Below are 15,834 nucleotides of genomic sequence, written 5' to 3' on the forward strand. Positions count from 1 at the left end.
TATCCTTCTTATTATTCCACAACATACCTAACGTCTTCACAGTTGTATTACTATTATGATCAAATGAAAAATTCTGTAAATCAGAGTTCTGAGAATCAAAACTAGTACACCACTTGTGTAGCTTCATTCCTCCTCTTTGGAGCAATTCTGTCAAATCTTTCTGGAGCTGAATGCATTCCTTCAAATTCGAAGATCCAGTAAGACAGTCGTCTACATAGAAATCTTCCAAGACCACTTTCGATGCTACAGGAAAATCCTTTTCTTCATCCTTCGCTAACTGTTGAAGAGTCCTTTGTGCCAAATATGGAGCGCATGCTGTGCCATAAGTTACCGTTTTGAGTCTGTATAGTTCTATAGGCTTATCTTCATCTTCCTTCCAAAGTATTTTCTGATATTTGGTCTGCAATGGTAATATTTCAATTTGTCGAAACATCTTCTCAATATCAGCAGTAAATGCATAAATATGCTTTCTAAATCGTATCATGATGGAAAAAAGTTCCTCTTGAATCATTCCACCTTTACATAATATGTCGTTCAATGAACAACCGTTAGTAGTTTTGGCACTCGCGTCGAACACAACGCGTAACTTTGTTGTTTTACTATCAGGTTTCAGCACGCCATGATGAGGAAGAAAATATCCTCCTTCAGTTTCAGAATAGTCTTCCATCCTCTCCATATGATTTAATGATTCATATTCCCTTAAAAATGAAACATAAAGTTCTTTCATTACAGAATCACTCGACAAACGTTTCCACAACTGATTCAGTCTTTTTTCAGCGATTTCCTTTGAATCCCCTAATTGTATGTTTTCACCAATATCTGGCTTGAACGGCATTTTAACCACATATCTTCCATCCGCATGCCGGTAAAATGAGTTTTTAAAAAGTTCGTTGCAATAATTTAATTCAGAATTAACTGTAGATTTAGTTTCATTTACTTCTTCAACTTCCCAGAATGACTTTACTAAGTTATTTAACGAATTAATCTCTGTTGACAAAAAACAATAATTTAAGTCATAATTTTTTACATTTGGAATTCTAATGCTTCCAGAAACTAAAAAGCCGAAGCAGCTGTTTTGAAGAAGTAACTCATTATCTTTTAAACGTATTTTATCTGTTTTTAAAAATTCAAAAAATAATTCCGCACCTAATAATAAATCTACCTTTTTTGCCTTGAAAAATTCATCATCAGCTAACTTTATTCCTTTCGGAATATTTAATTTCGAAATATCAATAGATTTCGATGGTGTCATGTCAGTTATTTTGGGAACAACTAATAACTCTATTTCCCATTCATTTTCATTTTCTAAGTTCGATAAACGCCTCTTTATTTGCGATTTAACATTCAAAGTAGTGTTGCATATTCCACTAACTGGAATAAATGCTCGTTCTTTTTTTATTCCTAATGAGTTCATAACACCTACAGTACAAAAATTACAAGTCGAAGCTGAATCAAGCAGGGCTCTAAAAGGAATTCGTTCATCGTAAACATCGCAAAGATAAACAATTGCTGTATTTATTAACACAAATTTAGATTTATTTGCAGCTGCCATCAAAGTTGTGGGGGGGGGAGAGGAGCAGTCCTCTTTCCTATTCACTGACGAAAAGTTCAAGGTCAATTCATTTTCTTTCGATGATTCAATTTCATTTTGTTTTTCGAATGATGTGTGTCTTTCTTACAGACATAACAATTGAGTTTAGCCTTACACTGCGATAATACGTGTGATGGAGAAAGGCATTTAATGCATAATTTATATTCTTTAACAAAATCATACTGCTCAGAAACAGAAATACTCTTAAATTTCGAACAATGATAAATTGGGTGTGGTTCTTTACACATAATACACTTTCGAGAAGGGTTTGTTTTAGTTACCAAGGATTTTGAATTTCTAGAGCGACTTAATTGATTTGATACTTTAGTAGCATAGCTCTGCTTAGGAAAACTAACTTTGTTTATTTCTTCAAGAATGCGAATTCTTTCTTCGAGAAATTCTAAAAATTCATCAAGTTTGGGAATTTCATTTGATTTTACGTTTAGTTCAAATGCTTTTCTAGATTCTCTATCTAATTTATGCAATAAAATATTTAATATCAAAACATCAGATAAATTATTTCTATCAAATTCTAATACACTTAAAGATCTCAAACATCTTTTAACATTATCTACCAGTGATCTCAACTGAGAAGGTGAGTCATTTATTTTTTCAAATTTCAACAAATTATTGATAAAGGCATCAACTACTGCTCTTTTGTTTTCATATCTGCTTTCAAGTGCAGAAAATAGCGACTCAAATGTATCCTGACATGATTCTAACATTTTTGCTTCACCTTTAAGTGATGCTTTCAAATAAAACAGTTTCTCAGTATCATTTAAATTATTATTATTACCAATCATAGACATAAATTGCACTTTAAAATTTTTAAAATCTTCATATTTACCATAAAATTGAGGAAGAGGTAAATCAGGCAGTTTAAAATTTGATTTAGAAACAGTTTTGGTTTCAAATTTATCTTTATTATTTGTTTCACAATTAGAAAGAAAAATTCTAAATCTTACTTCGAACTCTTCGATGCTTTCTTCCAATTCTTGTGTAATGCTTAGATTATCTTTCAAGTCAATTTCCTCTGGCAAATTAGTATATTCCACTATGAGTTGTTTAACCCGAGATTTTAATTCCAACAAAGAATCCAATTTAGTCTTCATAATAACATCATGGTTGAGTTTATTCTCCTCCATTTTATACTCATCAAGGAATTTTATCAAAGCTCCGAGTTTCGTTTTCGCTACGCCGCGTTGGCGATTCAATGAAACAATATTAGTAGCCATTTTCTTCTCCGGCTAACGTGAGACCAAACTGTTCTTGCCGAAGATAGCTCGAACTTATTTAATGATACTTAACTTCAATAAGTGGACTGTAATATTAACAATAACAATTTTATTTTAACAAAAACAACATTATTGAATACTAGCACACGCATGTGCTTATAGTTACCTATGTAACTTAGCTAAAGAGCGAGCAACCATATGCTCTTACATCAAGTCAGAAATCATTCATACTAATAAAGCAAAAACGAAATAACTTTAGGGTTACACTAAAGCCAAACTCTGATTGGCGTAAAACAATGCTGCCAAGCAATACTCTTTCAGACACCGAACAATGTGGAAATGTTCATATTTGGAAAGGGTAAATACTTTTTCGCAATCAGGTAATTTCATATATGTTCTTTTTACCGGGTTTAAAGATTGAGAAAATTGTCATGTATTTTCGTGAAATTTTTCTAATTTATGAGAAAAAAGCAGTGTACATGGATATAGTGAAGAGTGTGCGCAATGCCATTTTTGTGCAATTCTGGGATGTTTTTTTAAGTAAAAATAAGTCGGCGTGTACATGGTTTAGTGATATTTTAATTAAATGATAGTTATTTTGTGAATTTTATGTTTGTAGGAATTCGGTACACGTTTAAGTTGAAGTAAACGTGCATGGAAATAATTTAAATATTTGATACTAAGTATTTGTAATGCTTGCGGTATGAATTCGTTGGTGACGTGTATAATGTAATAGATGATTTAGAGGTAAAAGTTTTTGGATATTTTATTTATTTTATATGTGGAAATGTTCATATTTGGAAAGGGTAAATACTTTTTTGCGATCAGGTAATTTCATATATGTTCTTTTTACCGGGTTTAAAGATTGAGAAAATTGTCATGTATTTTCGTGAAATTTTCCTAATTTATGAGAAAAAAGCAGTGTACATGGATATAGTGAAGAGTGTGCGCAATGCCATTTTTGTGCAATTCTGGGATGTTTTTTTAAGTAAAAATAAGTTGGCGTGTACATGGTTTATGTGTATGTATTATTTTGAAAAACACGTAAGGAGTATGGTATTGTGCACTTTTTCCCAATTTTGCAGTGAATATTTGTCAGGATTAAGCAGTTTTGTTAGATAAAATTTCTAGCACAAGTGTAATTCGGCTAGTAGATTGTTGGAAGAACTGTTCAGTAGATAAAAAGAAAAGAAACATGTCTTTACTTCGTGAAGACAAAATGGCGGCGGGAAAAAAAAATAGAGGGTTGCTGTAGGAGAGTTGGTCGCCAAATTTTCGCCAAAAAAACGCCAAGTTACCATAATGTAAAGATCATCCGATCCGGCTTGTTATTTTTTGCAGACTGTTGGAGCAATTTTGTAAAAAGTAAGCTTGAAATTTTGATGTTGCGAAGAGCCAGCAGAATTGTTCAAATTATAGTGCCAAACATCATTTAACTGCAAGAGATGTTTAATTCTGAAATAAAGAACATTTGGCATTTTTATTAAACCAAAGAAAAGGTCAAGGACAGGAAAGCTTATTAAAGCACTGTCCTATGCAAAAAAATGTATACAGTCAAAAGTCTTTAATCCGGACTCGTCGGGACTTCGGCGATTCCGGATTATCGGTTTTTCCATATTATAGATCATCAGTTTAAATCTGGTAAGATGGCATGCAGAAATTATAAAATTAAAAATATGAAACTGTAATTTATGAAATAAAGAGCAATTATTATCTAAAGGGTATCAAAATTTAGACACACACACACACACACACAAAAAAAAAAAAAAAAAAAAGAGCTTAATATTTATTTGTTTAATTTATTAAACATCTCTTTCAACGCGCGCATGCGTAAAGCATACATTACGCATAGTCGAAATTAGAAAATTGCAACCAGAAAACTATTTGATGTGTATTCGTGATATTTATGATGATGAGGAATTTGATTTAAATCATATCAAAGACGGAGTACATTGAGATAAAATACTACATTTAGTAAGGAATTATAAGCCGAATAAAATAAAAACATCTGCCCAGAAGATAAGGATAGTGCTGACAGATCAACTTCCAGTTCATTGCGCGATGTGTCGTTCCCCCCGCAGAGCAGTGTGAAATTGATAAACATATTTCGGAATGGTTAGAGAATCACAGGATATGCCTTTATCCATTTTTTGCAGCAATTCCACTTTTTGTTTAATGGGCATCGAAACATGCTTTTGCTTTGTAGATCCTTTGGTAGCTCCAGAATCGGAAATTCTTTTTGACATAATCGAAAGTTCAAGCTTACTTTTATAAAATTGCTCCAACAGTTTGCAAAAATTAATAAGCCAAATTCAATTAGAAAGTAAAGGCACAATGCAATCTGCAACATTAACTGAAATAGATAATAAGATAATTTTAGCTTAGCTTATACCATCCATTATACATAAAACGCACATTCATAAACGTATTATGCGTGTTTGTTGACGCATGCGCAGAAAGTTTGTAGCTTTAAGGTCCAGATTATAGATCATTCTGGATTATGGATGTCCGAATTAAAGACTTTTGACTGTATTGAGTAAAAGTATTTGAGGGCTAAGGTTGGCAGCCTTAGCCCTCAAACAGGCATAGAAATGATATAGCCATACCGACTATAGGCATGCAGTAACATATAGGCATGCATAAGTACAGTCAAAAGTCGTTAATTCGGACACCCATAATCCGGAATGATCTATAATCCGGACCTCAAAGCTACAAACTTTCTGCGCATGCGTCGCATTGACGCATGTTCGTAAGATCTTTACGGCTGCGAATATGCGTGTGCGCATGCGCATAATACGTTTACGCATGCGTGTTTAATGTGTAACGGATGGTATAAGCTAAGCTAAAATTATCTAATTATTTATTTCAGTTAATGTTGCAGATTGCATTGTTCCTTAATCTTCGAATTGGATCCGGCTTATTATTTTTTGCAGACTGTTAGAGCAATTTTATAAAAGTAAGCTTGAACTTTCGATTATGTCAAAAAGAATTTCCGATATATATATTTACTAATATGTAAAGAATCTACAAAGCGAATGTATGTTTCAAAGTCCATTAAACAAAAAGTGGAATTGCTGCAAAAAATGGATAAAGGCATAATCCTTTATTTATCTAACCATTCCGAAATCTGTTTATCAATTTCATGTTGCTCTGCAGCGGCCGGTGGTGGTGGGGGGGATGCTGCGGCGTGCAATGAATTGGAAGTTGACCTGTCAGCACTATCCTTATCTTCAGGGCAGATGTTTTTATTTTATTTGGCTTATAATTCCTTACTAAATGTAGTATTTCATCTCGATGTACTCCGTCTTTGATATGATTTAAATCAAATTCCTCGTCATTATAATTCGCTTCCGATAGTGAAGAAAGTGACACAGAGGTTATTGAAAACGAAAAAATTTCGATTGACAAATTAGTCGGTATTCTCGACACAGCAATTATAGGACTTCAACAGCAGAACTTTGTAACTGAAGAAGAAGTTATGTCTGTTTATAGAATTAAAGAGGAAGTATTATCACATAAAACAAAGCAACTTAAACAACTTACATTGAAAGAAATGTTTAATAAAATAAACAAATAAATATTAAGCTTTTTTTTTGTAAATTTTGATACCCTTTAAATCATAATTGTTCTTTATTTCATAAATTATGGTTTCATATTTTTAATTTTATAATTTCTGCATGCCATCTTACCAGATTTAAACTGATGATCTATAATCCAGAAAAATCGATAATCTGGAATCGCCGAAGTCCCGACGAGTCCGAATTAACGACTTTTGACTGTATATGATAAAGATGTCACAGATATGTGACCTTCTACATATGCAGTTTGAGGGGCATTTGTATTTTGTGTTTCCTTATGAATCGATATGCATTTTTCATTTTCCATAAAACTTTTCATTTAGAAAATTTATCCCTAAAATGTTAGTACAGTCAAAAGTCGTTAATCCGGACTCATTGGGACTTCGGCGATTTCGGATTATCGATTTTTCCGGATTATAGATCATCAGTTTAAATCTGGTAAGATGGCATGCAGAAATTAAAAAATTAAAAATATGAAACCGCAATTTATGAAATAAAGAACAATTTTGATCTAAAGGGTATCAAAATTTACAAAAAGAAAAAGCTTAATATTTATTTGTTTACTTTATTAAACATTTCTTTCAATGTAAGTTGTTTAAGTTGCTTTGTTTTATGTGATAATACTTTCTCTTTAATTCTATAAACAGACATAATTTCTTCTTCAGTTACAAAGTTCTGCTGTTCAAGTCCTATAATTGCTGTGTCGAGAATACCGACTAATTTGTCAATTGAAATGTTTTCGTTTTCAATAACCTCTGGGTCACTTTCTTCACTATCGGAAGCAAATTATAATGACGAGGATCTTGATTTAAATCATATCAAAGACGGAGTACATCGAGATGAAATACTACACTTAGTACGGAATTATAAACCAAATAAAATAAAACATCTGCCCTGAAGATAAGGATAGTGCTGACAGATCAACTTCCAATCCGCGGTGTGAAATTGATGAACAGATTTCGGATTTCAAAACATACTTTCGCTTTGTAGATACAAATTACATATTAGTAAATATATATTGGAAATTCTACTTGACATAATCTTTCTAATCTATCATAATCTAATAATGACGTTTCTGCCCCCCCCCCTCTGCCGCAGAGCAGCGTGAAATTGATAAACGGATTTCGGATTTCAAAACATACTTTCGCTTTGTAGTAAATATATATCGGAAATTCTATTTGACATAATCGAAAGTTCAAGCTTACTTTTATGAAATTTCTCTAACAGTCTGCAAAAAATAATAAGCCGGATCCAATTCAAAGATTAAGGAACAACACAATCTGCAACATTAACTGAATTAGATAACTTTAGCTTAGCGTATAACTTCGTTACACATTAAATGCGCATGCGCACAAACATATTCGCAGCCGTAAGAGTCTTACACGCTCTCGTAAACGCCTGTGCGCATGCGTGAACGCGACGCATGAGCAGAAAGTTTGTAGCTTTGAGGTCCTGATTATGGGTGTCCGAATTAACGACTTTTGACTCTATATGTATAAAAATTATATGCAATAATGTTTTTTAAAACTTTTTTTTTAAACAGTATTATATTATGTATTTTTATAGTTTGTTACATTATTAATGACTTTTTTAATTAAAGTTTTTTTTTAGTTGGTAAAGACTTTTGAAAGTTTTCTAAATTTTAATGTGAAGTTTTAAGTTTATATGTTTTGCTTGATTAGTACAAAATCAGTATTTATTACTTTTCTATTGATAGGGCTATTTTAATAAAATCTTTAGTAATGTTATAAGTTAAGATTAAACCTATAGTTTTATATTGAATTTTGAAATTGTTTTATGCAGGCTAAGAGAGTTAAAGATGGACTATATTCAGCTGTTAAAATTATCAAGCTGGAGCCAGGTAAATTTATTTCTATTATGCGTCTCAAAATTTAGTGAAAATTCTGCAAATTATTTGTTTTAATAATTAAATGTTCTTGTGTGTAGGTGATGATTTTTCTATTATCCAGCAAGAAATTTTAATGATGAAATCATGTAGGCATCCAAATATTGTTGCATATTTTGGAAGTTATCTGAGGTTTGTAAAATTACTTTTGTAATTATACTCATGATTAATCCATGCATATAAAAATGAACTGAAATAATTCTTAATTAATTATGAATATTTTCAAAAGTTCATGTTTTCTGAAAACTGGTACAGAATACTAAAAAGACTGAGTTATTAAATTATTGCTGAACACAGTGTGCTACTCATGAATGGTTCTGTATATATATATATATATATATATTAAAAAAAGGCAAATTTTGTTATTTAGAAAGAAAGAGCAGTTTTCACGAACTGCAGTATTAGAGAAATGTAAAATATGCACATGTGAAATATCCACTGGTAAAAATATTAAGTTATATTATAACTTGACATCTTCATAATGTATACCACAATTTAGCATACATTCTCATTTCTTTTAATTCCATTTTGTTCTCATTTAGTCCATAGCATAGATATTATATAGTGTACTCTCGATCATTTGGGCTAAAATGCTGGGGATGCAGTTCACAGATAATCCAAGCAGTCAATTTTCATGCATATTTATGTGCTTATTTCATAAAAACATCAATAATTTTTGTTTTTGAGAATATTAAAATGGTTTTCAAATTTATCTGTGTAGTTTTCAAAGTGCTATTTTATCACTATATTGGAATCCCTTTTGGTAGACAAAGTCACATAGAGTTTCAGCTGAAGTTGCTGTCTTGGGAGTAATGTAATTATCAGTATCTTCTTTGCTTATTTTCAAGAGCACTCACCTTTTCAGTTTTTATGGCATTTGAAACAATATCTGCATCTTTCGAGTATTGAAAACTTGCCGGGCTCAGCCGAATTGCTATCAGACAAACAATGTTTGTTCCCACCTTTATGCTTTCTCTATCAATATTTTAAAAGAATTTTACATTTTCAATTTTTTTCGGTGCTACTTTGGTAGATGGTTGTACGGATTTTTGGCGATTTACTTTGGTGCAACTGTTGGCGCGGTTTTTACAATTGTCAGCCATTTTAAAAACACCGTTTTTACGCATTTTGCGCATAATAGGTAATAATTTTAAGGTCTTAAAAAACGTTCTTTTTTTAAGACCTTAAGATTTTTATTTCTTTGCTATATGAAAGTAATAATTTAACCTTACTTTAGTATTTTATACTCGTAGTAAATGTATTTTATACTCATAGTAAATGTATTACATATAAAAACATTGTTTTTTAAGATGACATTTACTACGAGTATAAAATACTAAAGCAAGTTAATTTATTACTTTCATATAGCAAAGAAATAGAATACACCCCTATAAAAACATTGTGGCAACGTTTAATTGGATTAAAATATTACGTAAATTGAATGTCGAATTAAAAACCATCATACCAACATTTAAAAGAATTAAAATATTACTTAAATACTTTAAAATAAGTAAATAAGAACGCTCCGTACGCTAGAGCTAAAATGACAGCAATTAGTTTATTGCCAGTAAAAAAAGAGGAATGTCTAATCTTTTTTTTTTTTACGGTTACAGTGGTTATTTCTTCCACTGTGATCACAATACAATATATGCCCGTCCTTAGAATCGGCTCTCCTAATGATCTTCTTCTATGATCCACATTTCTCGCACTTCATTGAAGAAGCAATTAGCGAGGTTTCCTCCAAAAATTTAAAATAAATTTCCTCTGACCCCTGTAGCAATTTATAAATAAATCTTTGATTAGGAAAGCCAGGTTGGCCAAAATAAGGTCTCAAAGGACAATTTCTTTATTCTGATACCAATAATTCTTGTTACTTACCAATAACAACATTAATCTTTGAAAGGGACATATCCGTTTTCAATGAAATCTAAGGAATTTGAAGAGATGAATAATAAAATTTTAAAATGGTGCGGCAATGCACAAATATTCAGTAATCAATCAGGGCGCTGATTAAATCACGCCTAGAATTAAAATTATTTAAATAATCATACATAATAAAATCATTTAAAAAAATGCAAAATTAAATTGTATTTTAGTATTTAACAGCCATAAATAATGTTTAAAACATTAGAATACATTTATAGATATTAAAACCAACTACTTTTAAAGCAAGGCGACATCATTGATTACATCATCCACAACATAAATTATACAAAATATCATAAACAATAAAATTTTTATTTCAAGTAAAAATGCAAAATTAAATTGATTTTTAATATTTAGAAGTTATAACTAATATTTAAAACACGGAATTTATGCATAATAAAATTGATTATTTTTTAAATAAAATGACAACAAAGTATTGGTATCATAAATAACTTGTCCAACAATGGGTTTACCATAAGTCGTATTGCTTGCCAAAAAAAAAAAAAAAAAAAAAAAAAAAAATTCGCCATAATCCGTCTAACCGTCTACCAAAGTAGCACCTTTTTTTGACATACAACTTCAGTTATTGCCTTGATTTTTTCATAATTAGATCAGTCTCCAATTTCTGTATTAGGAAGAATCTTCCTCCATGATCAAACCAGCATTATTGGTTTTACTTTCAACTAAGATTTTGCTACTCCATGTATGGCATCCATTCTGAAACTTTATTTAATCATTAGCTTTCTCAGCAACACTTTGATACATTGGCTGAATAAAATTGGTAACATTTTTACATAAAAATTTAATTGTCATTAGATCATCCATTGTGTTTAAAATGGTCTCATGTGATTGCGAAGGTGCATTATCTAATAATAATACTTTTTCTGGTAACTCTTAAAAAAATATCCATCTCTTTAAGAACACATATAGTTCTGAATCAATCTTTGAATATCTCTGTATTCATCCATGTTATTTTTGGACTGTAATGATCTGCTAGGAGATTTTCTCATTTCCGTTCTGTTAAAATAAACTAGATTTCTTAAATGAACTAGAACTTATTCCGGTATTTTTAACTTGACATTTAATTGTTCATCAGTGCAGAAATATGGTTCTCATCAGTGAAATTTTTATGTTAATATTACATTTATTTAAAAAAAAAAAGATATTTCTCATCATAAATTTGTTTTTGTATCGTAATATGACTACTTTAATTGCATGAATTTGAAATGTTTACCTCGTGATACGTAATCCAGATGTACCTTTAACGGAAGCAACTCAAAGTGAATTCTTTGGTGAAAGGGATTATATATTATTTTGTGGTATTTCTTAAATGGATAAATTTTATGACCAATCTGATAATAAGTACACGCCATCTTTCTACACTTACAATTCAATGTTTTTCATTTATTTTTGTGATATTTTATTTCTCATCATGATGATAATTAAGTAATTTTTAATAGATACGAGTAATGATGATCGATGATAATTAACTAATTTTCCTGTATTACGTATTGAAAGCCTCATTTCGTTATCAAGGGTAATTTTACCTGAGGTAGTATACATTTGATAAGTTGTTATTAGATATTCTGACTTTAAGAGGAGATCTCTTAGTTATTTTAAATTAACTGATTTGGATGACATTGCTAGTAACCATTTCTGCAGTTTAATATTTTAGTTTCTTTCCATATCTTATCTTTTTTACTAGAAAATTGTTACTGGAGCAGTAGGTCATCTATTTTCATATTATTTCTTATTTTAAATGGTTTTTAGAATATAATACAGAAAACGGTAAAAATATATTTCAGGGTACCCCTTGGCGAAAATTGACGCCATTTCTGATTACTTCCAATACCCTTCCCAGTAAAATGACATTCAAAACATAATGCAATAAAATATAATTAAAACAAAAATTATATAATCTCAATAAACTGTATTTTAAATCAAACAAAGAAATAATATAATGGAGATACATGTTATCTAATCTACAAAGTGTAAAAAGGACATATTGACTTACCTTATTTAAAAATTTCTGTTTCCTCTGTATATGTGACACACAGAATTCCTTAACAGCATCTAAAAATTATTTAAAATTATCTAAACTAGAATCTGTATATTGCCATCACCACATAAATTCACAAAAGTAAAAACGAAAAATATCCTCCATACCGTCGGTGGCATTTCTTTCAAAAATCCTTTTTTATTACACCCCCACATAACTTCCATAGTGTTGATAAGAGCTGTGGTTTCCAAATCCTTAAATCTCCCTGCATAATTTACTGAGAGGTGAACGAAGCCATTTAAATCTTTACATGTCAGTCAATCAACGTTTTCTTTCCCAGTGGTTCTAAAGTACAGAGAAGTTTCAGGTTAATTGTACCATCAGCAGGCATTTACAGTGTAAAGCACAAAATAATTTACATACTTCCTAACCAACATCTAACACATAAATAAGGCCTTACAAATATTTTTTCATCAGTCAAAAATCACCGCTATCATACATTAAACCAGTCACGTCCTCATAGGGTTTGCATAACATTCAACCACTGAGGTTACCATAAATGAAACAACTTGGTGATAAATGAAACAGCAACTTGGTGATAATCCAAGGGGTACCCTTAAATATAGACTAACCTAGAAAACATTTCTCTGTCAATTTAATTGCAGTATCTTATATTAACTGATTGGAGAGCTTGGATTTCGTATTTTTTGGAGCAGAAGACTTCTTGATAGTTTTTCAGATGATTCTCAAATAAAACTATAAATTTGTATTTGTATTACTGTTAGTTTTGATAAAAACCATATGAAATTAAAGCAGCTGAATTTATTCTCAATTTAAATTGTGAAGCTTATACCAAAGTACTAGGTGAGTTTTAGAATATTCCTTTCAAGTGAATCTATTAATATGATCAGGACTGTTTCATTTTAAGAAATGAGAAAGCTGTACAAGCCAGGTTATTTTATGCTATACAAGATCAAAACAATATTGGCAAACTTAACTTGTAAATCCCACTTGAAAGGCATTGTAGAATCAAAATTTGATCTTAATAAAGCTGTTATGTTATTTAACTGTTCTGGCACAGTGTTCCGAGTGCTCTGAAATTCCTGGCATGAGTATTCTTCAAGTAATGCAAAAGCTTCAGTCATCCTGGAAGGAGGTTTTATTTACCTGGAAGGTTTGCCATCATCAGTTGGGTTTTGAAAAGAGGAAATAGCATCATTTGAGATCACTCGTATTTTACAAGAATACATTGCAAGTAGCAGCTACGTCTGGAAGTTTATCTTACAAAAATGCTATCTTTGATACTTATATAATGATTAAAATCATAAAAACAACCTTGTATTTAGCGTAAGTATATTGAAACACTCAATCGATATCGAGGGCAGCTAAAAGATCCCTCTTCATCAGGATAAAGAAATACCTAGAAAGAAGAAAATAAAGGGGAAAGAGTCTCAGAAGCACGTGGTCCTTATCAGCACTGCACGTGGTTATAACCGGGTTTTTAATCAGAGTTACACTGGCCGCCTACTTTTATTGAGCCAGGCTATCTGATCAAACATATAAAGGACAAGAAAAATTAGCGAAGTTAAAAATAGGGAACGAGGGGCAACTGCACCTTCATGCTCAAAATCTGAACTTTGAATAATGGAAAGCAACCACTGAACGGATTTTTATACCCTCTGGTAGTACCAAACGCGAGGAGGTAACGCCATCTATCGGCTAAAACAACTGAATTAAGATAGTAGAATTTTAAAGGCATTAGGAAGGACTGGATTGGACTTCAAATCATTAACTAAACATGCTAAATCTTTGTGAATATGAAAAGCCTGAAGAAAATCCAATTCACCTATGGAAGAAGCCTTTTGGATGATTTTTGCAGACCCAAAATCAAAATTATGGTTAAACGTCCAGCTATGATACGCTATTGAAGACTTGTTAATTTCCCCTTTTTTGACATAAGATTCATGTTCCTTGATACGAAACTTCAACGCTCTTTTTTTTTGGCCAATATATCTTAAACCACACTGACATGATATACTATAAATTCCCCAAGAATTCAAGACAGAAACGAAATCTTTTAGAATCGAAGGGTGAATTTTATTAATAGGGGAGAAACCGACTTGAAAATTGAATTTCTGGAGAATCCGTGCAATTTTATAGCTAACAGAAGGATAAAATGGAAGCACGACAAGGTCATTGATATTATTTCTAACAGTGGAATGTCTTCTTTGATGGGAATCTGAAAATTTTTTTTTTTTTTTGACGGCTTTATCAATAATCACGGGAGAAAATCCACGGTCAATCGCAACTGCTCTCAAATAATTAAGTTCATTGGTAAGCAAAGATTCAGAGGAACAAACTTTTAAGCGCGCATAATTCATAATAGTAAAAAGAAGCCATTTTTTGCTTAACAGGGTGGCATGACTTGGCATGGGGTGGTAAACAAACTGCAAAGGGTTTACGGTACACAGTAGTGCTAAAATCAGTTTCATTGCGGATTATAAGAATATCAAGGAAGGGGAGGGAATTGTTGGATTCAATTTCAAGAGTGAATTGGATGACTGGATCATTTGAATTCATAATAGATAGAATCTCGTATAAATCTTCTTTATAACCGTCAAAAAGTGCGAAAGTGTCGTCAACATACCAAATCCAAAGACGAAAAGATAGTTTATCAAATAATTTCATCTCAAAATAGCGCATGTTTAGTTAATGATTTGAAGAGCAATCCAGTCCTTCCTAATGCCTTTAAAATCTTAATTCAGTTATTTTTGCCGATAGATGGCGTTACCTCCTCGCGTTTGGTACTACCAGAGGGTATAAAAATCCGTTCAGTGGTTGCTTTCCATTATTCGAAGTTCAGATTTTAAGTGTGAAGGTGCAGTTGCCCCTCACTCCCTATTTTTAACTTTGCTAATTTTTCTTGTCCTTTATATGTTTGATCAGATAGACTGGCTCAGTAAAAGTAGGCGGCCAGTGTAACTCTGATTAAAAATCCGTTTATAACCACGTGCAGTGCTGATAAGGACCAGGTGTTTCTGAGACTCCTTCCCCTTTATTTTCTTCTTTCTAGGTATTTCTTTCTCCTGATGAGGAGGGACCTTTAGCTGCCCTCTAAATCGATTGAGTGTTTCAATATACTTACGCTAAATACAAGGTTGTTTTTATGATTTTGATTGTCACATTAGCGTGTTTCTCTTCTAGTCTACTTATATAATGTTTGTCAGTTTTGATAATAAAATAATTTTTTGTATAAATTGTTTCTGATGCTCTTATATGCTAATTTTGGTACTTATTATTCTTGCCACCATTAAAAGTTGTCAACTTATTGGAACTTCGTTGGTAAAAAATGTTTGTTTAGCTATCTTGTTTAATCATAAGTATTGTTGTACTAAAAGATAATCATGAAAAGAATAATTTTATAAGGAACAAGAAATTTTGTGAGGGAAAACAACTTCTATATAGCCAATATTTATATTTTATAGCCAGTGGATATTGTGCAGCAAAGCGACAGTTAAATATAAAGTATGGTAATCCATGTGTACTAGCATATGTGTCTCTGCATGCCTATGGTGAGCTTTGTGGCAGTACTCTGAACA

The 15,834-nt window shown here is 31.4% G+C and overlaps 1 protein-coding gene across 1 annotated transcript in view; it reads left to right on the top strand.

Annotated features, from left to right (window-relative positions):
- The window catches only part of LOC118202857 (mitogen-activated protein kinase kinase kinase kinase 5-like), an 82,157-nt gene that overhangs the window by 5,683 nt on the left and 60,640 nt on the right, over positions 1–15,834 (top strand). The window contains exons 2-3 of the mRNA XM_085818310.1: positions 8,208–8,265; positions 8,352–8,442. Of these exons, the coding sequence (XP_085674436.1) occupies positions 8,208–8,265; positions 8,352–8,442 (149 nt within the window). The remainder of the gene's footprint in view (positions 1–8,207; positions 8,266–8,351; positions 8,443–15,834) is intronic.

Source organism: Stegodyphus dumicola, chromosome 6, assembly GCF_044657685.1.
Source record: "Stegodyphus dumicola isolate Sdum_Otavi_A_Nest chromosome 6, ASM4465768v1".
Taxonomy (NCBI): domain Eukaryota; kingdom Metazoa; phylum Arthropoda; class Arachnida; order Araneae; family Eresidae; genus Stegodyphus; species Stegodyphus dumicola.